The sequence below is a fragment of the Suricata suricatta genome, chromosome 17 (assembly GCF_006229205.1).
Source record: "Suricata suricatta isolate VVHF042 chromosome 17, meerkat_22Aug2017_6uvM2_HiC, whole genome shotgun sequence".
Taxonomy (NCBI): domain Eukaryota; kingdom Metazoa; phylum Chordata; class Mammalia; order Carnivora; family Herpestidae; genus Suricata; species Suricata suricatta.
Window position 1 is genome coordinate 26173544 of NC_043716.1, and position 22115 is coordinate 26195658.

General features: G+C 35.8%; 1 protein-coding gene across 9 annotated transcripts in view; it reads left to right on the top strand.

The window, feature by feature from the left end:
- Nucleotides 1-22115, top strand: part of TRIM37 (tripartite motif containing 37) — a 131173-nt gene that overhangs the window by 34504 nt on the left and 74554 nt on the right. For all 9 annotated transcript variants that reach the window (XM_029929256.1, XM_029929259.1, XM_029929261.1 and 6 more), the window contains 4 exons: nt 1037-1161; nt 7413-7463; nt 9239-9320; nt 14260-14336. In XM_029929256.1, the coding sequence (XP_029785116.1) occupies nt 1037-1161; nt 7413-7463; nt 9239-9320; nt 14260-14336 (335 nt within the window). The remainder of the gene's footprint in view (nt 1-1036; nt 1162-7412; nt 7464-9238; nt 9321-14259; nt 14337-22115) is intronic.

Below are 22115 nucleotides of genomic sequence, written 5' to 3' on the forward strand. Positions count from 1 at the left end.
ATTTTAAAAATATAAACCTAACTGTAGTGAGTGTTATGAATATCATCTGTATGGCATTTGATAGTATATTACTTTGTTAGGGCATCCCTAACAAAATACCATAGACTAGAAGGCTTAAACCACAGAAATTTATTTTCTTATAGTTCTGGAGGCTGGAAGTCTAAAATCAAAGTGTCGGCAGTTTTGGTTTTCTCTGAAGTGTCTCTTGTAGACATTGCCTTCTCTCTGTATTCTTTAAGGACTTTATCTCCAAATATAATTACATTCTGAGTCATTAGGAGTTAGGACTAATAGGAATTGGGTGGAGACCCTATTTAGCCTGTAACAGTTTGTAAAGCTGTCTCACATCTGGCTTCATGATTGTTATAGTTGGTCGGAGGGTTGTGGGTTATCGTTAAGCTGGCTTCATGATTGTTATAACAATCGTAGTGAAGTAAGCAGCGGTAGATATTATTTCAGTTATACAGATAGACGGACTCTGAAAATCATGTAATTAGTGTGTGGTAGAAGTAGGACTTCAAATTGGTTGTCTTGAATAGAAAGGATTTTAACTATTCTGCCTATTTTACTGGAGTTGAATTTCTCGGTTTTTAATCTTTAACTTATAAAATAGTGTTTTCCAAATTAGTAGAAGATGAAACTTCTCTGGGCTATTACATCTTAACATTTCTCTCTCTCTTGGAATGCAGTTTGAGAAATCCTTGTTTGATGGCTATTGACCTATAGAATTTGGTTCATTAATATACATAATAGCTTCTCTATGCCAGTTGTGTTTGCTTATAGTTGGGTTTATGCTAATGCGTGAAGATAGAAAAATACATTAAAATCAAATTTCCTCAGTGACTTTACCGTTAGAATGGACATAACTTCAATGATTTGTAGATTCTTAACTCTCAAAACCACTTTGAGAAAGAGTCACTCTATTTCTTTATTCATTTTTTCTAGAATATGACAATTCCTATTTTTATGCTTTATTAAGGGTTTTGTGATGCCATTGAATATTAATTTGGTTTATTTAATTGTTTTCCTCACACAGCTGCGGTCTTGTAGTAAGAGTGAGTTGATATCTAAGAGCTCAGAGATCCTCATGATGTTTCAGCAAGTTCATCGGAAGCCTATGGCATCCTTTGTTACCACTCCTGTTCCACCAGACTTTACTAGGTACGACTTAGTTTTTTAACTTGATTTTCATTTGAAGTTTATGTGCTTATGCACATTCTTATTTCAAAAGAATATTCCTTTTCTTTTTTTTTTAATGTTTTACTTATTTTTGAGTGAGTGAGTGAGTGAGAGAGAGATACAGCATTATCAGGAGAGGGGCAGAGAGAGAGGTAGACACAAAATCTGAAGATAGGCTCCAGGCTCTAAGCTCGCTGTCAGCACAGAGCCTGACACGGGGCTTGAACCCACGAACTGTGAGCTCATGATCTGAGCCGAAGTCGGACGCTTAACTGACTGAGCCACCCAGGTGCCCCAAGAATGTTATTTTTCTTAACTCTATGTTTTTTAAGGTGTTATTTATGATGTGGTCTGTTGAACTTGAGTTATGCATGTATATCTGGTTAAAAATTCTGCTAGAGTTACACTTTTGACTGTGAAGAGATGATTGTGAATTAGGAGTTAGTTTCTTCCTGGAGTGTCCTGTAGAAAAAGTAATTGATCCCAGTTTAATCACTGTCTGTTCATTTTTTTAAATTGATGTATAATTGACATGTAACATGCTAGTTCCAAGTGTACAACATAATGATTTGACCGTTGCAACTATTGCAGAATGATCACAATAAGTCTAGGTAACATCTGTCATCATCAACAGTTATACAACTTTTCTTGTAATGAGAACTTTTAATATCTGTTCTCTTAGCAACGTTAAAATTTGCTAGTCAACAGTTTGGACTATAGTCACCATGCTGTTTAGTGTATCTTCATGACTTTATAACCAGAAGTGTATATATCTTCTGATGTTTTTATTTTAGATTTGGTATGTGTCTTTCTCTGACTTATTTAGCATAATGCCCTCAAGGTCTATCCATGATGTAGTATGGTCATTCTTTTATTTACCTTTTGAGTTTATTTATATCTCATTACATAGGAACTGTAACACATTATTTATATATATGTTGCCAGAAACAAAACTTAGAATATGGATGAAATGCCAAAAGATTCTGAAGTGACATGATGTTACCTATAGATCCTAAAAGGTGGTAGGAGGAAACAGCTGGTTGTGGTTGTGTTTTGTGCATCCTTTTTCGTGTTTATCTTGGCAGTCTTAGAATTCTTTTGAACCAGCATGTTTTTTCAAACATGTTTGCACTGTGGTGTTAGAGCAGTGCTTCCTTATATTAGATGTATGTTAGATTCAGTTGGGATTCTTTTGAAAATTGCTGGTGCTGGATAATACCTCAGGGCATTCGAAATAAAATCTCTGCAGATGGATTAGTCTGCTTGAGCTGCCATAGCAAAATAACACAGACTGGGTGGTTTTCTACTACAGAAGTTTATTCTCTTAACAAGATCAAGGTGTTAGAAACTCTGGTTTCTGATGGGGCTTCTTGCTTGCTTACTGACAGCCTTCTCCCCATGTCCTCACAAGACCTTTTCTCTCAAGCACGGAGATCAGTGTCTGGTATCTTTTTCTCTTCTAAGGACACAAACTTTATTGAGTTAGGGTCCTTCCCACCCATATGATCTCAGGTAACCTTAATTACCTCCTTTTAGTTTTTATCTTGGGTAGTCTTAGAATTCTTTTGAACAGCATATTCTTTCAAGCATGTTTGCTCTGTGGTTTTTAGAGCAATGGTTTCTTGCATTAGCTTTATGTTAGATTCATTTGGGATTCTTTTGGAAAGGTCCTATCTCCAAATACATTGGGGATTAGAACCTCAGCATACAAATTTGAGAGGACCACAGTTCAGTTCAAAACATTGAGTACAGCTAGGCATTTGTATTTTGTTAATTTAAAATCTCCTTAGTTGATTCCTAATAGGAGAGAGAGGTTAAACCACTGCCTCAGATAAAAATATGTTGGTATGGCAGATTTTAATCCATCTTAGACTTTAAAGTCACCAGTATCGAAAGGCTGCCTCTTTGATAACATGGTCAGTCATTTCAGTTTTGAAGAATACCTTCTTGGAACTATCCATTACTGTGGAATGAAAGTTTGGACATATATACCATATATAAAAGTAAATGTTTTTCAATTCTAAGTGTGGTGCATGGATCACATATGAAAGTCAGCTGGAATCTTTGTCCATAATGCAAATTCCCAGGCCTATTCCCTGACAGTCTTTGGAGGTGATGTCTAAAGATGAATCTTGGGCATCTGTAATTCTGTACTAAATTTTGGGAACCATAGATATGGGTAAACTCTTATGCTGATACTGCTTGCAGTGGCTCATTAGGCAGGCACCTCTGCTTTAGATTTCTTGTCAGTCTCTCTTACATCCAGTGATTGTTTTGCTTTCCATTCCCTAACTGCCCAGGTGGCTCGGAACCTCCACAGTCCCTTTTCATTATCTTGTTTGTTTATTTTTTGTGTAGATAGACAAAACTGAAATTGGGAGGGTAGGGAGCAAGGGAGGAAGGTAGGAGGGACATCAACAAAGAGGAAACCACCAAAAAAAAATTTTTTTAAGTATGACAATTAAGGAGCTTTCCATAGATAAAGTTCACCTTAGGACCCTTTCTCTCCCAGATAATGCTTATTTACTGCCTTACTGGATATTTTGGCTTGTAGCTTTTAATGGAAACTTCATTGATAGGTTGCAGTATACAGGGAGCAGGTATTCATCTGGTAACGCATCGATCAGCATAGTAGAGAATGCATGGATCAGCATAGTAGAGAGAGATCCAAATAAGAAAGGACAGCATTTATTGACATTAAGTTACAGCTCAGATTTTAGATATACAAAGGCAGTGGTGAATGTTTCTAAGCTTTGAGATCATAGGACTGGATTACCTTAAGTTCCATCAGTTGATGATTTGTGATGGAGCCACAATGGAGAATAAAAAGTCATTGAACAAGTGCGTGTAATTTATAAAAGACTTTTTATATGTTCAGCACTATTGTGCTACACAGGGGACATGGAAGAGGAACTGATAATCTTATTGGGTATATATTTTCCATATTAAATAGTAGAGAATTATATATTAAGGTCTAGTATTTGGTAATGTTATAGTTGGTCTTTAAACAGTGTGGGAGTTAGGGATGCTGGCCCCTGAGCATTCAAGAATCAACATGCAACATTTGACTCCCCCCAAACTTAACTGCTGATAGCCTGCTATTGACCAGAAGCCTTATCTATAATATAAATAGTTGATTAACACATATTTTGTATGTTCTTTATATTCTATACTATATTCTTACAATAAAGTAAGCTAGAGAAAAGAAAACCATAAGAGAAAGTACATTTGCTGTACATGCTGTATTGAAAAAAATCCACATGTGAGTGAACCTGTACAGTTGAAACACATGGTGTTCAAGGGTCAGTTGTATAATGCATCCTGTTTAATGCTGCCCCATGGCACTAATTTGTTAACAATGTTATTTTTCAAAAAGTTTCCCTAAAGATTATACACATATAGGAGTACATCACAATACCCTGGGATTGTAGATGTTTTCTGTGCTCTGAATGTGATCATTTTCTCTCAGCAAGTGACAGCTTGGGCACATCATACTATACTCTCTTGGTAAGTGAGCTTTAGCAATCTATTCTAGCTCTTTAGCTCCTACGCTTTCTACTCCACTATTCTGAGTTAAACATGTCATCTCCTTCTCTTATTTATTTTGTTTGGTGAACTCCTTTGTTTTAACATTTTTATTTATTTATTTACATCCAAGTTAGTTAGCATATAGTGCAATAATGATTTCAGGAATAGATTCCAATGATTCGTCCCCTGTGTATAACACCCAGTGCTCATTCCAAGAGGTATCTTCCTTAATGCCCTTTACCCATTTACCCCATCCCCCTGACCCACAACTCCTCCAAGCAACCCTTAGTTTGTTCTCTGTATTAAAGTCTGTTATGTTTTTCCTCCCTTCTTGTTTTTATATTATTTTTGCTTCCCTTCCCTATGTTCATCTGTTTTGTATCTTAGATTCCACATATGAGTGAAGTCATATGATATTTGTCTTTGACTAATTCTGCTTAGCATAATACCCTCTAGTTCCATGTTATTGCAAATGGCAAGATTTCGTTCTTTTTAATTGCCAAGTAATACTCCATTGTATGTATGTTTGTATACACACATGTATATATACACACACACACACACATATACATACACACACATATACATACATATATACACCACATCTTCTTTATCCATTCATCCACCAATGGACATTTGGGCTCTTTCCAAACTTTGGCTGTTGTCGACGGTACTGCTATAAACATTGGGGTACATGTGCCTCTTTGAAACAGCATACCTGTATTCCTTGGATAAATAGCTAGTAGTGCAATTGCTGGGTCGTAGCATAGTTCTATTTTTAATTTTTTGAGGAACCTCCGTACTGTTTTCCATAGTGGCTGCACCAGTTTGCATTCCTACCAGCAGCGCAGGAGAGATCCTCTTTTTCCATGTCCTTGCCAACATCTGTTGTCGCCTGAGTTGTTAATGTTAGCCATTCTGACAGGTGTGAAGTGGTAACTCATTGTGGTTTTAGTTTGTATTTCCCTGATGATGAGTGATGTTGAGCATCTCTTTGTTAGACATCTGGATGTCTTCTTTGGAAAAATGTCTATTCATATCTTTTGCCCACTTCTCCACTGGATTATTTGTATTTTGCATGTTGAGTTTGATAAGTTCTTTATAGATTTTGTATACTAACCCTTTATCTGACATGTTATTTGCAAATATCTTCTCCCATTCTGGTGTTGGCCTTTTAGTTTTGTGGTGAACTCTTTTTGACCCTTAATGACATATAAAATGTGACAAAATGATAGTCTTACAGCCAAAACAACAAAGGAAATGTATAGCACTGGATATTAAGGATATGGTGGAAAAAACATTATGAAAGATGTTAATGAATTTGGTGGGAGAACTGATCAAGAGTAGTATGAGTGGAACTTTCATGAAAATTATAAATAAAAGGATATCATGACTTGACCACATTTTGAAAATATTCTGGAGACATTTCTTTGGAGCTCTGATTAGGTTTGTAGTTCCAGGTAGTCTTCCTAGATACTAATGACATTTGTCCTGCTTATTGGGGTTTGTTTATATTGAGTGTGAGGAAATACAATGGAGAGAAGTTAGAGCAGATGTTCAGTGGACTGTGACTTTTAATCTGTTACTTGAAGGAATAGTAAAGATTAACCAGGCAAGCATATGGGAATGAAGAATGTGAATCTTTTAAGAAAAGGTAACAGCTGCCTCGGGATGTGGTTAGGGGTGCTTGACAATAGGGTAGTAACTATATAGTTAACTCCTGCAGGGTAAACTCCATCTACTTATGTAATAAAGAAATGCCCTATTTATCTATGCATACTTAACCATAAAATAAAAAAGAATATATTTAAAAATCTATGCTGTGTTTTCACTGGCAAACCACTAATTTCCTTATGCACTATCACAGTGTGAAAATGTTATAGATGTTATCAGATAGTGTGTTTTGGTAATAATGAATTTTCATGAATCAAACTTTAGAAGATATATCTGAGGCTTGCAGCTTGATGTTTGTTTGATGATAGTATCCTTATCATAAGTGTTTTACTGACTCTGACTTTTGAGGTGTTTGAATGACTGTAATGTAGACTATAGACATGATCTAAGGGTATATCCTGTGGTTATGTTGTAGTTCAGTTCTCTTTGGAGAAGACTGTATGGAACTAAAGTTGCCTGACGTAATCTTGCCTTGCCAAGAAATTGTTAAATGCTCATCCACTCTATTACCCTTATGTGGTTACGTATTCTTATTTCATAAAATGATATAGATTTATATGCAAGTTAATATTCTTAAAGTATTTAAGATCGTCAATATTCCTCCTGTCTGTCTGAGAGAATGAAGTTGGGGATTTATTGTGATGTCTTTTGCGGTTTCTTTTTATTTTTTTTAAACTTCCTTATATCTGTTTCATGTTTTAGGTTCCTGACTTAAGCACCCATTTCTTCCTTTTCCTATTTCCACGAGTACTTTCGAAAGTCTCTTATGCTTATTTTAATGCTTACATGTTGCTTCTCAAAAAACCCAACTTGTCGATTCTCCAATTTAATTGCAAAGTTTTGATGTTTGCTTTTGATGGTTTTACAGATTCATTTGATTTAATGTCAATGTTTAATAAGGATTGAAAAGTACTTCTTAAGGACTTAGTGTAAAAACGTATTAAAGATATTACTGAGGGACTTAACTTTTTTAACTAACTGAAATTTTAAACTTAAATAAATTTAACTATTTGCCTTTTGCTTCTTTTTAGTGAATTAGTACCATCTTATGATTCAGCTACTTTTGTTTTAGAGAATTTCAGGTAAGCATTTTTGACTACTGAGATTTGTTTTATATGTTATATTTAGGACAGATTGCATCTCTATCTAGCCTGAGAAAGGAAACCATTTTTTTAAAAAAGAGGTTCCACTTAGCCTTTGCTAAGGTGGAGTGAATGGGATTATTAAGGTCAATGAGCTCCCTTCTGTCCACCCTCGGAATTAAGAGTGGTGAGGGGCGCCTGGGTGGCTCAGTCGGTTAAGCCTCTGGCTTCGGCTCAGGTCAGATCTCATGTTCGTTGGTTCGAGCCCCGCGTCGGGCTCTGTGCTGACAGCCAGCTCAGAGCCTGGAGCCTGCTTCCAGTTCTGTGTCTCCTTCTCTCTCTGCCCCTCCCCCTCTCATGCTCTGTCTCTTTCTGTATCAAAAATAAATAAAACATTAAAAAATGTTAAAAAAAAAAAAGAGTGGTGAGAAGAAGTCCATTTAAGTCCATTTATCTTCGCTGGAAGTAGGAGGCCATTATCATTAGAAATTGTGAATGAGGGGCGCCTGGGTGGCTCAGTCGGTTAAGCCTCCGGCTTTGGCTCAGGTCAGATCTCACATTCGTGGGTTTGAGCCCCGCGTCGGGCTCTGTGCTGACAGCTAGCTCAGAGCCTGGAGCCTGCTTCCCGATCTGTGTCTCCTTCTCTCTCTGCCCCTCCCCTCATGCTCTGTCTCTCTCTGTATCAAAAATAAATAAAAAAACATTAAAAAAATTAAAAAACAAAAGAAATTGTGAATGAGAGGCCATTATCATTAGAAATTTTAGACTTTGTAACTTGCATGTTACTTTGTTAGCTTTTACTGCTTTTTCTTGATTATTAGAAACAAAAATCTTAAAACACAAAGGTCTTAAGAGACTTGTTTTCAAAGACAGTTTGGGAATGGGGAGCCACGGAACAAAAGGCATTGCCTTGGGGAGAGAAATTCTAGGAGGTTATAACCATAACCTCAAACCATGAAGTCAAACTGTGAGGATTAATACCAGTTCTTTCCTTCCCTCCTTCCTTCCTTCCTTCCTTCCTCCCTCCCTCTCTTCCTCTCCCTCTCTCTCTCTCTCTCTCTCTCTCTCTCTCTCTTTCTTTGTTTCTTTTGAGAGAGAGAGCGAGAGCACATGAGCACCTAAGCAGGGGAGGAGCAGAGAGGGAATCTTAAGGGGCTCCAGGCTCAGTACAGAGCCTGACACAGGGCTTTATCTTATGTCCCTGAGATCATGACCTGAGCCAAATTCAAGAGTTTTACACCTAACCGACTGAGCCACACAGCTGCCCCCTCCCCCCCCTGCCCCCGTTTTTCTTTTCTTATGGGATCATTTTTTGGCTAAAATATAAATTTTCTGAGGATATCCCCGCATATGTTAAGATTAAGCACATTTCTTAAGTTTTTCCATGTTAGAAAAGGATAATTGTACTACAGGGATGTGAGGAAGAAGTGCATTGGTTTTTTCTTTTCTTTAACAGCAAAAGATTGCTTGTTGAAGTGGTAATTAAATTCAGGACACTTAGTTTTATTTTTCTTTATTTTTTTTTTCCCCTTGAATGTCATAATTTTGAAATTGAAAAGATACTGCTGAATATTTCTGTATCATTAAACCTTATTTCGGAATGTAAGTATATATAAATTTATGCAGTAGAATCTTGACTTGTTCACCACGTTCATTTACTTGTTTAGGACTGCAGATAAGTAACATAAATGAAGTGCGCTTAGTGTTTGGTTTTGCCTGTTGATATTTCACAACAGTTTTGACTTTGGGATTTGGTTGGTTTTCTTTTACTTCAGCACTTTGCGCCAGCGAGCAGACCCTGTTTACAGTCCGCCACTTCAAGTTTCAGGACTTTGTTGGAGGTTAAAAGTTTACCCAGTAAGTTTTTCATATTTCTAATAAGTTTTGAAACCAAGGTCTTTCAGGGTTCTGTAGCTCAATGGTTCACTTTTTTTTATTTGAAAATTTTATTTACTTTATTGAGCAGTTCATGAATTAGGCAGCATCCCATCTAGCAGGTAGAAAGATGCTCCCTGGTTCACTTTTCTTAGTGGAGTAAAGAATTAAAGTAATGACAATATTATGTTTTTTTATAGGGTATATTACTAAGTGTACCCAAAAAAATGAGTTAAATATGACCAGTGTAAACCTTGACATTACTGAATTTTATTTCTTGCTTCTAGGAAGATATTTGTCTTTAGAAGAAATGTTTAAAATTCTTATTTTAGAAATAAGTTTTTAAATAAAAATAAATTATTGATACAGAAAGTCATCAAAAATACATGTATGCATATAGCATATTCATGGTGCATTTGAGTATGTTCCTTTGACCTAGGAATTTTCTGCAAATTGGCTGCTGGATGCAGTAGAATGATGAGAGATGGATAGTTGCTTTCTATGGCAAGAGTATATCACTCCATGTCTAGTTGCATCTCTTGTTGTGTTATTGGCAGGTATTAATGCTCATTGCCTACATCTGTTAAATCATTGGGAGTTGCAAAATAGTGATGTTCTCATTTTATTGCTTTTCATTTGTTAGTTGTAATAACTTTTATGAAGATATGCTTCTAAGAGATGTTTCCCACTGTTATTTGGCTACCCACGGTTATACTTCATAAAGAAGAAATAGGATTTTTTCCTGTTATTTACCAGTTTTCCTTAGAATTTTCTAGAAGTGATCAATTAGGTTTTTCAAAATGTCATTATGAACTCATGGGTTAATACATATGTAATGTTTGTTAGCTTCTGTGCCACTTTGCTCTGACCCTACAAGTTCCTAATAGTGATTCTTAGGAGTTAGCTTTCTTGTTCTAGGCCCATCATGTATATTTCTTACTTCACACCTGGAATCAGCCATTTTATTCAAAGAGCCCTGATTCCTTTTAGTGGGAAGTGATATTTCAAGATTAAACTGGGTGCTAGGGATGCTTTTTTACTAGGTTGGTCACAGTTTCTAAACTTCTTAGTGAACAGAGCTAGGAAATACAGAGATAATTATATGTAGATGTTTGAAAAAGGAGACGTCTGCATTTATTTATTTATTTAATAGACTTTATTTTTTAGAGCAGTTTTAAGTTAAACATCAAAATTGGGTAAAAATTAGAGAGTTCCGTATACCCCTTAACCCCATATATGCACATCCTCTCCCATTATCAACATATCTTGCCCCAGGGTGTACATTTGTTATAGTTGATGAGCTTCTATTGACACATTATTACCCAAAGTCCTGGTTTACATTAGAGTTCATTATTGGTATATATTATAGAGGGGTTTTTTTTGATGGTGGTTATTTTGTTTTTAAGCCAAAGAATATAATTTGAGAAAACTGGGTAGGAGTTTGGATAAAATCGAATCAGATAAACTCCAGGGATCTCAACAGAGAAAATATACTTAGGAACACTTAAAAATTGGTATATAATTGAATATTGGGTTTTTTTGGATATATATATTTTTTAAAAGATAAAACAACTTAGGAGTCAGTGCTTACATTTTTAATTCAAATTCAAGACTGTAGAGTGTTTTACTTAATCTCTTTATATTGCACCTGTGTCTCCTTCCACTTTAGGAACCCTTTTTAAAAAAATTATTATATATATATATATTTTTTTTTAAAGTTTAGATCCAAGTTAGCATATAGTGCAATAATTTCAGGAGTAGAATCCAGTGATTCATTCTCTACATGTAACACCCAGTGCTCATCCCAAGGTTCCAATTTCTCCCTGTCTTTGTCAGTACTTGTTTTCTGTTTCTCTGATAGTAGGCATCCTGATGAGAGTGAGGTAGTAGTTTGGTTCCTATTTGCATTTCCCTAAGGATTAGTAATATTGAGCATCTTATGCCTATTGACTATTTGCATATCTTGTTCAGAGAAATGTGTACTCAAGTCCTTGGCCCATTTGAAAATTTTGTTGTTGGTGTTAAATTGTAGAAGTTCTTTATATATTCTGGATATTAACCCCTTACTAGGGGTTATGATTTATTATGTACTAGGGGTTACATGTTTATTAGATGTATAATTTATATATATTCTCTTCTATTCTGTAAGTTTCTTTTTATTCTTTTAACATTTGATGCACAGAAGTTTTTAAATTTTGATATAGTTAAATTTACCTGTTTTTGCCTTTGGTTTGATACCCAGGAAATCTTTACCAAATTTAATGTTGTAAAGCTTCTTTCTTATGTTTTCTCTTAAGAGTTTTATAGTTTTAGAATTTACTTTTAGAACTTTTATCTATTTTGAATTAATTTTTGTAATGAATTAGGGACCCAGTTTCATTTGCATGTGGATACCCAGTGTCATAAGGCAATCAAAATTAATTATGGTGCTTTGCTTTCTGAGAGGTGTCCTGGCTCTGCCCTTCTTCTTCCTTTGTTTTTATTATTTCTCTGCTGTTTATCTTTTATTTCACTTATAGCACTTTCTTTGTAATCTTGGGAGTTATCTTGAAAAGCCCTATACATTCATTTATAATAAGAATAAGAATTTATAAGTGGTTAGAGTTTAGAATGACTTGACTGCATTTAATTCTCAGACATTTTAATAATATTAGTCCTCCTTGTACTCAGTTCGTAATCTGTTGAGCAGTTCATTCCATTTTCACTTGTGTATTTGGCTTTTCAGTGGCTAGTTCTTTGCCATTTTGTGGGTTTTCCTGTTTTCTAATTCATTAGATGTCTCCTAGCTTCCCTCTGTTTTCTCCCATACAGATGTATATATCATACAGATCTTAATGTTTGTAACAGATATATCATTATCTGCCTACACTTTGGGGATTGTGGAGATAACTTTTTATCTAGTTTTGTTGTAAATACTGTTTGTGAGCTTTTGAATTTTCTATCCAATTATGTGTTTTGTTTGTTTTCTGTTTGGATTTAGAGAGTTGCATAAACTATGTTGCCATTGCTGCGATCTTTCCGTAATCCTCTGCTTACTGAAAAATTTTAAAGCTAGTATTTTGTTGGAAGTGCAGCTGGCAAGTAGTTAAGATGATAAACATTTTTCTTACAATTATGATAAAGATAAAATTAAAAATTTTTCTAATATTAGCTGATAAAGATCAGGAGTAAGAAATGTTTATTCATTTTTATTATTAATTTATTCCAGAGAAATAGTTCTAGGAGCATAATTTAAAGATTTTTTTAAAAAAAAGTTTGTTTATTTTTGAGAGAAAGAGATAGAGACCAAGTAGGGGAGGGTCAGAGAGACAGAGAGAGACAGAATCCCAAGCAGGCTCCATGCTGTCATTGCAGAGCCTGATGCGAGGCTCAAACTCACAAACTGTGAGATCATGACCTGAACCAAAACTAACAATCAGGCTTAGCTGACTGAGCCACCCAGGCACCCCTCTAGGAGCATAGTTTAAAAGAAGAAAAAAAATCTGGCCATTTGAACAAGGATATTGATTGACTTTTAAATTGAATTATTGAATGTAATTTATGTATTGAATTATTGAATATAATTTATGTTCAATAAAATTTACTAATTTTGGCAAGATTCTACAAATATATATAGTCAAATAATTACTACCACATTGTGATTTTTGTTAAGCCGCCAGTTCTCATTTGTTTTTAAGCTGATCTCTTATTTCTCCCTTCTTGGCCCCTCTGCAAACACTGATCTGTTTTTCTCATTATAGTTTTGCATTTTCAAAGTTTCATGTAATAGGATCATACACTATGTAATTTTTTGTGTCTCTTTTTTTCACTTAACTGATGATTCATTTATTCTTTACTGTTTATTGAGCAATTACCTCGTTTAACGCTGAAAGCTTCCTCAGGACATTCTGGAGCAAAGTACCCTAGAAATGAAGGGGTTAGTTAGAACTTGTACTCCTCTATAGTAATACCCCAATAGACACTGGAGATGGATAATAAGAATCCTTCCTTCAGTCTACACAGTCTGGTTGGGGAAAAAGGTTTATATATGTAGTTACAACAATGATAGTAATTCAAGAAAGGTAGACACATGAACAAAATACTAGAGAAATAGGGAAGTTACTATTTTTGTAATAATCTCTAGTAGAAATTTAAACAACTTCTTAATCTTCAGACAGACTTTTATATGGAATGCTAACATATAGACATTATATAGCAATTACATTTAAGTACTTTCAAGATAAAGTGTTACCTGTTTCTGTTTTACTCATTTTTGGTCTTAAATATTTTTTTGTCTCCAACCAAGAAAAGTTGAGGATTTTTCACATTTTTCTTTGGTGGTTTACTTTTCATGGAAGCTGATATTTAAGAGTTTTATGTATATTAGAACTCTTTTTTATATGTTAGAATTCTTAACTTAAAACAATTTTTTTAATGTTTTATTTATTTTTGAGGGAGAGAAAGAGAGACAGAGTGTGAGTAGGGGAGGGGCAGAGAGAAAGGGAAACACAGAATCTGAAGCAGGCTTTAGGCTCTGAGCTGTCAGCACAGAGCTCTACATGGGGTTTGAACTCATGAACTGCAAGATCATGAGTGAAAGTCAGTCATTTAACTGAAGCCACCTAGGTGCCCCTAGAATTCTTAACTCTTATAATAGTTGTTGACGGTTTCCTTAGTTTGAATGCCTTTGTATATTCATCATTTTCTTTCTTAATGTACAAAAGATTTAAATTCTTGGGAGATTCAGATCTGTTGGCCTTTTTATTATCTCTGTTACTGCTTTAATCTTAGAAGTATTTCCCAGTCCAAATATGAGATATTAATCTGTTTGTTTCCTTGTCACTTAAATTTTTACATTTAAGTTGATGTAGAGTTTATATTTGTATAGATCTCTTCGTTTTTAATTATTAATTTATAGTTGACTCTTCTTCCTTTTTTAAAGGATGGAAATGGAGTTGTTCGTGGTTACTACTTATCTGTGTTTCTGGAACTGTCAGCTGGTTTGCCTGAAACTTCCAAGTAAGATAAGCAATTAAATCATCAACTTTAGTGTGTGTTTATATACATTCCTCTTAGGATTTTTTATTAACTTTTGTTAGTTACTGTATTGTTATGTCTGTTAAGATGTATACTGGTATGGAATCCCTGGCATAGTATGGCACACATTGGCAGTTCACTTCCTTTTTTTTTTTTTTTAAATGTTTATTTATTTTTGAGAGAGAGGGAGAGCACACACAGGTGGGAGAGGCAAAGAGAGAGGTAGACAGAGGATCTGAAGTGGGCTCTGTGCTGACAGCAGTGAGCTTGATTTGGGGCTCAAACTCCTGAATTGTGAGATCACAGACTGGCAGTTCTCAAACTGTATGGCCTCAGGACTCTATACTCTTCTTTTTTCTTTTTTTAACCTAGTTTTTTTTTTTTTTTTTTTTAATTAAAAATTTTGGGAGTGCCTGGGTGGTTCGGTCTGTTGAGCCACTGACTTTGCCTCAGGTCATGATCTCGTGGTTTGTGGGTTTGAGCCCCACGTCAGACTCTGTGCTGACAGCTTGCTCAGAGCCTGCAGCTTGCTTCGGATTCTGTATCTCCTTCTCTCTCTGTGCCTACCCCGTTCGTGCTCTTTCTCTGTCTCTCAATAAATGTAAATAAATATAAAAATGCAAATAAATGTAAAAAAAAAAAGTACTAAATTTCTTCTCTTTTTTTGAGTGGGAGAGAGAGAGAAGTGGGGCTCATTCTAAGAAGAGCTCCTGAAGCGGGGCTTGAGTTCCCCGATGTGGGACTTAAATTCATGAACCATGAGATGATGACCTGAATCAGAGTCAGATGCTTAATGACTAAGCCACCAAGGCACCTGGACTCTTTATATTCTCAATTTTTATTGAGAACCCCAAGGAGGTTTTTTGGTTTTTGTTCTTATTAAATTTTTTAAATTCAGTATATGTTTGAAGGCCTGGTATTCTTTTGTTTTGTTTTTGAGAGAGAGAGGATCCCAAGCAGATTCTGTGTTGTCATCAGTGCAGAGCCTGACATGGGGCTTGAACTCGAGAACCAGAAGATCATGACCTTTGCCAAAATCAAGTCAGATGCTTAACTGACTGAGCTACCAAGGTGCCCCAAGAGGTTTTTTTTCTTTTCAATATGAGTTATAACTGATATTTTCTAAGTTAGAAATTAAAACTGAAAAAAAAACTTTAAAAAATTTTATAAGTTCACTTTAAAATAATAATAAACCTATTGTATACTAACATAAATAATACTCTTGTGAAAGGTAACCTATTATTCTAAAGCAAACTAGTATTTGGTAAGAAAACTTGTACTCTTTGGTCTTTTTTGATATTTCTTAACATACAGCTTTAAAAAAGACAAATGGATCCTCACATTGGCTACTATATTCACTTTGTTGCAATAAGTTGTTTTGGTTGAAGTATATGTTTAAAATCTGGCCTCAGTGCTTGCTTTGACCATACATTTACTAAAATCTGGCCTTAAGAGATTTTTGAATATCATGGGTAGTTGGGAGAAGTGTTTTTTTTTAAATGAGATACAATTCATATACTATAAAATTGACCATATAAATAAATGTACAATTCAGTAGATTTTTAGTATATTCAGTGAGTACTGTAACTATTACTGATACCTAATTTCAGAACTTTTATATTACCCCAGGGAAAAACCTATTAGCAGCAACTTCTCTTCTCCCCATTTTTTGGTAGTCTCTAATCTACTTTTTGTTAAGGAGGAATATTTAGTTTAGATAAGTATGAATTTTGATATTACACCAAAGTTGAACAAGCTACAGTTTGTTAAATGTAATGTTAATGGGGAATCTAGAACCATATCAGTGAATTTTCTTTTACTGTACTGCAGTAAAATTTGTTGTTGTAGTAGGAGATGTCTATTTTTAGCTATGGTGTTGTAATAAGGAGATAACCATTTCTTCTGCAACAATAAAAAAGAAAGAAGGAAAGAAAAAAAACATTTTCTGGACATGAGGCAGCAAATGAAAGCTGTCCTTTAGAAATAAGAAACAGATAAGCTATATGGTTGCCTCAGCTTTATAGCCTTGAGAGAATTTTCAGTCTGTAACATAGGGAGGAGGAACTGAGGTAGAGTCTGGCAGAGTGTGTTTGGGTGTCCAGGAAGATCAGTGTAGCTAGAATGTATTGAACAGGGGCGCCTGGGTGGCTCAGTCGGTTGAGCATCTGACTTCGTCTCAGGTCATGATGTCATGGTTTGTGGGTTCGAGCTCCACGTCGGGCTCTGTGCTTATAGCTAGCTCAGAGCCTGGAGTCTGCCTTCGGATTCTGTCTCTCCCTCTCTCTCTGTCCTTCCCCTGCTTGCTTGCTCCCTCGCTCTCTCGCTCTCTCTCTCAAAAAGTAAATTACATAAATAAATAAAAAAGAATGTATTGGACAGAATTCCAGAGAAGGGAGAACTGCACAGAGAACTCTAGAGATCTGTAGCAGTTTCCCTTAAAGTGTTCAGCAGAGTGCTGATCAGGGCACATGTGTGAGGAGATTACTTCAGGTTGGGGAAAGAACCATCTGAAAGATTAGAGAGAGTGCTGCCTGGTGCCCATGAGGGGTAGTAATTTGTCTGTTCTCACAACTATAGTGGAGAAGCTTATAATTCATGGGCACTAAGTAGAATAGTCAGGAAATTTTTGCTTCAGTGGTGGAGAATAGTTAATCCTAGACTGAACACTGCTCCCAAACCACCTAACAAAAAGAAAAGCAAGACCTGAAAGATCCTGTAACTAAATTGTGTCCCACAGCAAAGCTCAAGAAAATTGATAAGATCACAAAATATCTAGCACCCAAAAAAGTCAACTTTAACAATACCTAATTTTCAATCAAAGATTGACATGTAAAGAGGCAGGAAAACATCAACAATAAGGAGAGTAATCAATCAAAATTGAGCAAGAACTGTTTTTTTTGAGGATTATTTTAGGCTGGGTTTTTTTTTAGTTTATTTATTTATTTTGAGAGAGACCGAGACAGTGTGAGGGGAGGGGCGCAGAGAGAGAGAGAGAGAGAGAGAGAGAGAGAGAGAGAATACCAAGCAGGCTTCGAGAGAGGGAGAGGGAAGGGGAGAGAGGTGGGAAGAGGGAGAGGGAGAGATTGTCTTTTTTCTAGCTTGCTTTGTTGTGAGAATATAGTATATAATACAAATAGCATACAGAATACATGTTCATCAACTGTTTAGGTTATTGGTAAGGATTCTGGTCAATGGTGGTCTATTCAATTTTGCGGGAGTCAGAAGTCATACATTTTTGACTATGTGGGGATCAGGGCCCCTATCCTTCCTGCATTGTTCAAGGATTAGTTGGTAAATGAAAAGCAGAAAGGTCCCAAATCAGTGATCTCAATATTTACTTGAAAAAACTAGAGAAAAGAATAACAAGTTAAATGGATAGTAAAGCTGAAGAAAGATCAGAGTAAAGAGCAAATTACAATGAAATAAAAATTGAAAAAGCAATAGAGAAAATCATTGAAATGAACACAAAATTTGATGACTAAACCTACATGAATGTGAGACTTCTAGTAAAGCTACAATATTAATGTAGTATTAACATAAGAATAGAAAAATTCATCAATGGTAATACGTACCGAGTTCAGAAATAAACCCACATTCATAAGGACAACTGATTTTTGATACGATGCAAAGGCAGTGCTGTGGAGAGAGTATATAGTCTTGGTGTTTGAACATTTGGATATCTGTATGCAAAGAACATAAACTCCTATCCATACCTCATAATACATATATAAATCACTGAACATTGACTGTAGTCCTAGCTCTAAATTCTAAAACAATAAAACGTATAGGAGAATATCTGTGACTTTGGATTAGGCATTGCTATTTTAGTTATAAACCAAAAGTACAATCTATAAAAGAATACACTTAACACATGAAAACCATAAAGGTCACTTCTTAAGTATATGTGCTGCCAAAGCAAGCACAAAGTTCACTTCTTCAAATTACATAGACTTTTATCCAGAATATATAAGGAACTCTCAACACTCAGCAATTAAAGGTTAAACAAGCTCCCTTCTCCATGGGGACAAAACATTTGTCTGACATCTCACTACGAAAGATATATTGATGGCAAAATAATTAATAGAATTAGCCATTAGGGAAAGGGAAATTTACTAGCCCTACAATATCAGTATACCCTATTGCAGTAATCATTAGGGAAATGGAAATTTATAAATAGTATGCTACCACTGTATCCTATTGCAATGAGTAAAATTTAAAAGATCGTACAGGCTGCCTGGTGGCTCAATCAGTTGAGCGTTTGACTCTTGATTTGGGCTCAGGTCATGATCTCACGGTTTGTGAGTCTGAGTGTTTGGGCTCTAAGCTGATGGCGAGGAGCCTGCTTGAGAATTTCTCTCTCTCTCTGCCCCTCCCCTGCTCTCTCTTTCTCAATAAATAAATAAACATTTAAAGAAAAAAAAATCATACCAAGTATTGGCAAGAATATATAGAAATTTGAAGTCTTGTATCTTCCTGATGGGAATGTAAAATGGTGACAACCACTTCTGTAAACGATTTGGTGATTTGTTAACAAGCTAACCATATACTTGCGAGTTAGCTAAGCCACTCCTAGATATTTATCCAAGAGAAAATGGACTGTATGTTTACACAAAGAGTTTTACACAAATGTTCATAGCTGCTTTGTTTGTAATAGCCAGATAGAATCAACCTTAATTTCAATCAACAGCTGAATAGATCTGTCCATACAATGGAATACCACTCAGCAATAAAGAGTTAGAACTATTGATACATGCAACAACATGGATGATTTTTAAATTATTTGTGTAAGAAACTAAAATACATACATATGATTCCACTAATGTAAAACTCTAGAAAAATGCAAACTAATCTGTAGTGACAAAATGCACATATGTGGTTGTTTAGAGAAGCGGTGGGACAGGTAGTGCTGGGGGTTAGGTGGAGGGAAATGGTAAGGGAGGGAGCACAAAAGGCAGAGGAAACTGGAAAAGGATGTGTTTTGTATCTTGATGGTAGTGATGCTTTAATGGTTATATATTTATGTGTATGTGTGTATACATATAAAAATTATCAGATTGTACACTCTATATCAAATTGTCCTCTTCAAATATATGTAGCTTTCTTTGTTATACTTCATTAAAGCTATTTACTCAGAAAACAACAATGAAAACCCCATTGGTCTGTCTTATACTTTGGTTTTTGGTTTTTTGGTTTTGTTTTTAAATTTTAGAGAGTGAGCCTGAGCCGGGGAGAGGAACAAAGAGAGAGAGAATCTTAAGCAGGCTCCATGCTGAGCCCAACACAGGGCATGATCCCACAACCCTGGGATCATGACCTGAGCCGAAATCAAGGGTCAGATGCTCAACCAGCTGAATCACACAGGTGCCCCTAATCTGTCTTTTACTTGGAATGGATCTTTTAGTCATGTGTTGATAACTTAGAAAATAATAATTTACAGGGGCACCTGGGTGGCTCAGTTGATTAAGCATCCAACTTCAGCTCAGGTCATGATCTCACAGTTTGTGAGTTCAAGCACCGCATTGGGCTTTGTGCTGGTGGCTCAGAGCCTGGAGCCTGATTCGGATTCTGCATCTCTCTCTCTCTCTGCCCCTCCTGCACTTGCACTCTGTCTTTGTCTCTCACAAAAATATTTTTTAAAAATTTAAAAATAAAATAATAATTTACTAAATATGCAGTTGACACATTTCATTATGCAGTATTAAAGGGTTATATTCATTGATATTACCATTTTTCATCAGGAGAGTCTTGAAGTATTAGTAAACTTTTTTTTTTTTTTTTTTAAGTTTATTTACTTTGAGAGAGCTGGGGAAGAGCAAAGGGAGAGGGAAAGAGAATCCCAGGCAGGTTCTGCACTGTTAGCACAGTGCATGACATGGAGCTCAGACTCAGAACTGTGAGATCATGACCTGAGCTGAAATCTAGAGTCAGACCCTTAACTGACTGAGCCACCCAGGTGTCCCTGTTATAAAGCTTTTAAGCTCATGTAACACCTCCAGATTTTCCAGAAGTATGACTTTTTTATTTTGAAGCTTGTGTGTTATCATTGGCAACCAATACTGGCAGGTTTTTTTCCTTAGATGTTTTGGTCCAGAAAATGTCTGCCAGATATCCACAACTGAATGACTATTGTTTGTTGTTGTTCTTTCAACTTGATGTTTCACAAGAAAAGTGACTAGAATTTGCAACTAAGTTAAAGTTATTTCCCAAAGACAATCATTGTGTATCACTATACAGGACAAGTACTTTATGTCTGTGTCTCATTTTGCCACTTAAGAGTTGAGATTTAATAAAATCGATTTTACTATATCAGAGACATTCCTGAGAGACATTGGCACCTGCCCCACCTGCTCCCCCACTGTCTGGAAGTGTGTAGTACTGAATAATATAATGACTTTACTGGTACATTAAAAATTTTTTTAATGTTTATTTTTGAGAGAGAGAGACAGAGATACCAAGCATGAGCAGGGGAGGGGCGGAGAGGGAGAGAGGGAGACACAGAATCTGAAGCAGGCTTCTGAGCTGTCAGCACAGAACCTGATGCAGAGCACAAACCCACAAACTGAAATCATGACCTGAGCTACAGTCGGATGCTTAACCGGCTGAGCCACCCAGGTGCCCCTTTACTGGTACATATTTAACTACCATTCTTCTGCATCTTTATTCCAAATGTCCTCACAGTGAAAGAGGCAAACAACTTAATATTACGGTAATGGTTTTGACATTTTGGATCTCTGAAAGGACCATTCTAGGGGCTGATCCTTGGGCACACAGTTTAACAACTTTTGGCATAGACTAACCTTAATGCAGAATATTCTTGCCCCTACTGAGGAGTCCAATGATGAGTAACGCTAGTGATATGGAAAGGATTCTGCCTTTGAATGTTTTAGTTATTGCTTTGCCTCAAATCTCCTGTATGATCTTTAGCAGTGAACTTACCTATATTATTATTATTATTTTTTTAATGTTTATTCATTTAGAGAGAGAAAGTACCTGCATGTGTCTGAGTGAGTGGGGACATCCCAAGCAGGCTCCGTGCTGTCAGTGCAGAGCCTGACTCAGGGCTTGATCTTACAAGCGGTGAGATCATGACCTGAGCCTAAATCAAGGGTTGGATCTTAACTGATCGAGCCACATAGGCGCGCCCCTAACCTATGCGGTTACTGTAACAGCTAACATCTGCTACATATTTACTTTATGCCAAGCACTGTGCTTTATTTTGCTTTACTATCACCTTATGGGCTGTAGGTTATATTATTAGTCCCATTTCACAGATAGTAATGCAGTGATGGCTTAAGTTAATCCCTCAAGATCAGCATTGTTTAACAGCAGTCTGTTTAACACGGATTTTTGGGGTCTCTATAATGTTGTTCTTAACCACCTAGCTGTTTTAGTTCTTCAAAATCATCCATTTTGATTGGAAAGTGGTTGATCGAGGGCAGAATTATAAGAATCTCAGTGATCTCAGTTTGTGTCCCTGTTGCTACCATTAAATCTTGGGCCTCTCCTCATCTCCTGATTAAGCTATTTCTTGATCAACCTCTATTTCTTGCCTTGGAAAGTTTCCTTTCTCTCTTACTGATATGTAGATTTTGAGACATTCCTATGATTTTTGACATTTGGTACTGACTTCATTTCTGTGCTTTTATTGTTGACCATATACACTTCAGGAACCTAAGTTTCACATTGTCTTATAAACAGCAATAATGTTATCAATAATAATGAAATATTATTCAGGGTACTAAGGTTGTAAATGTTATGATT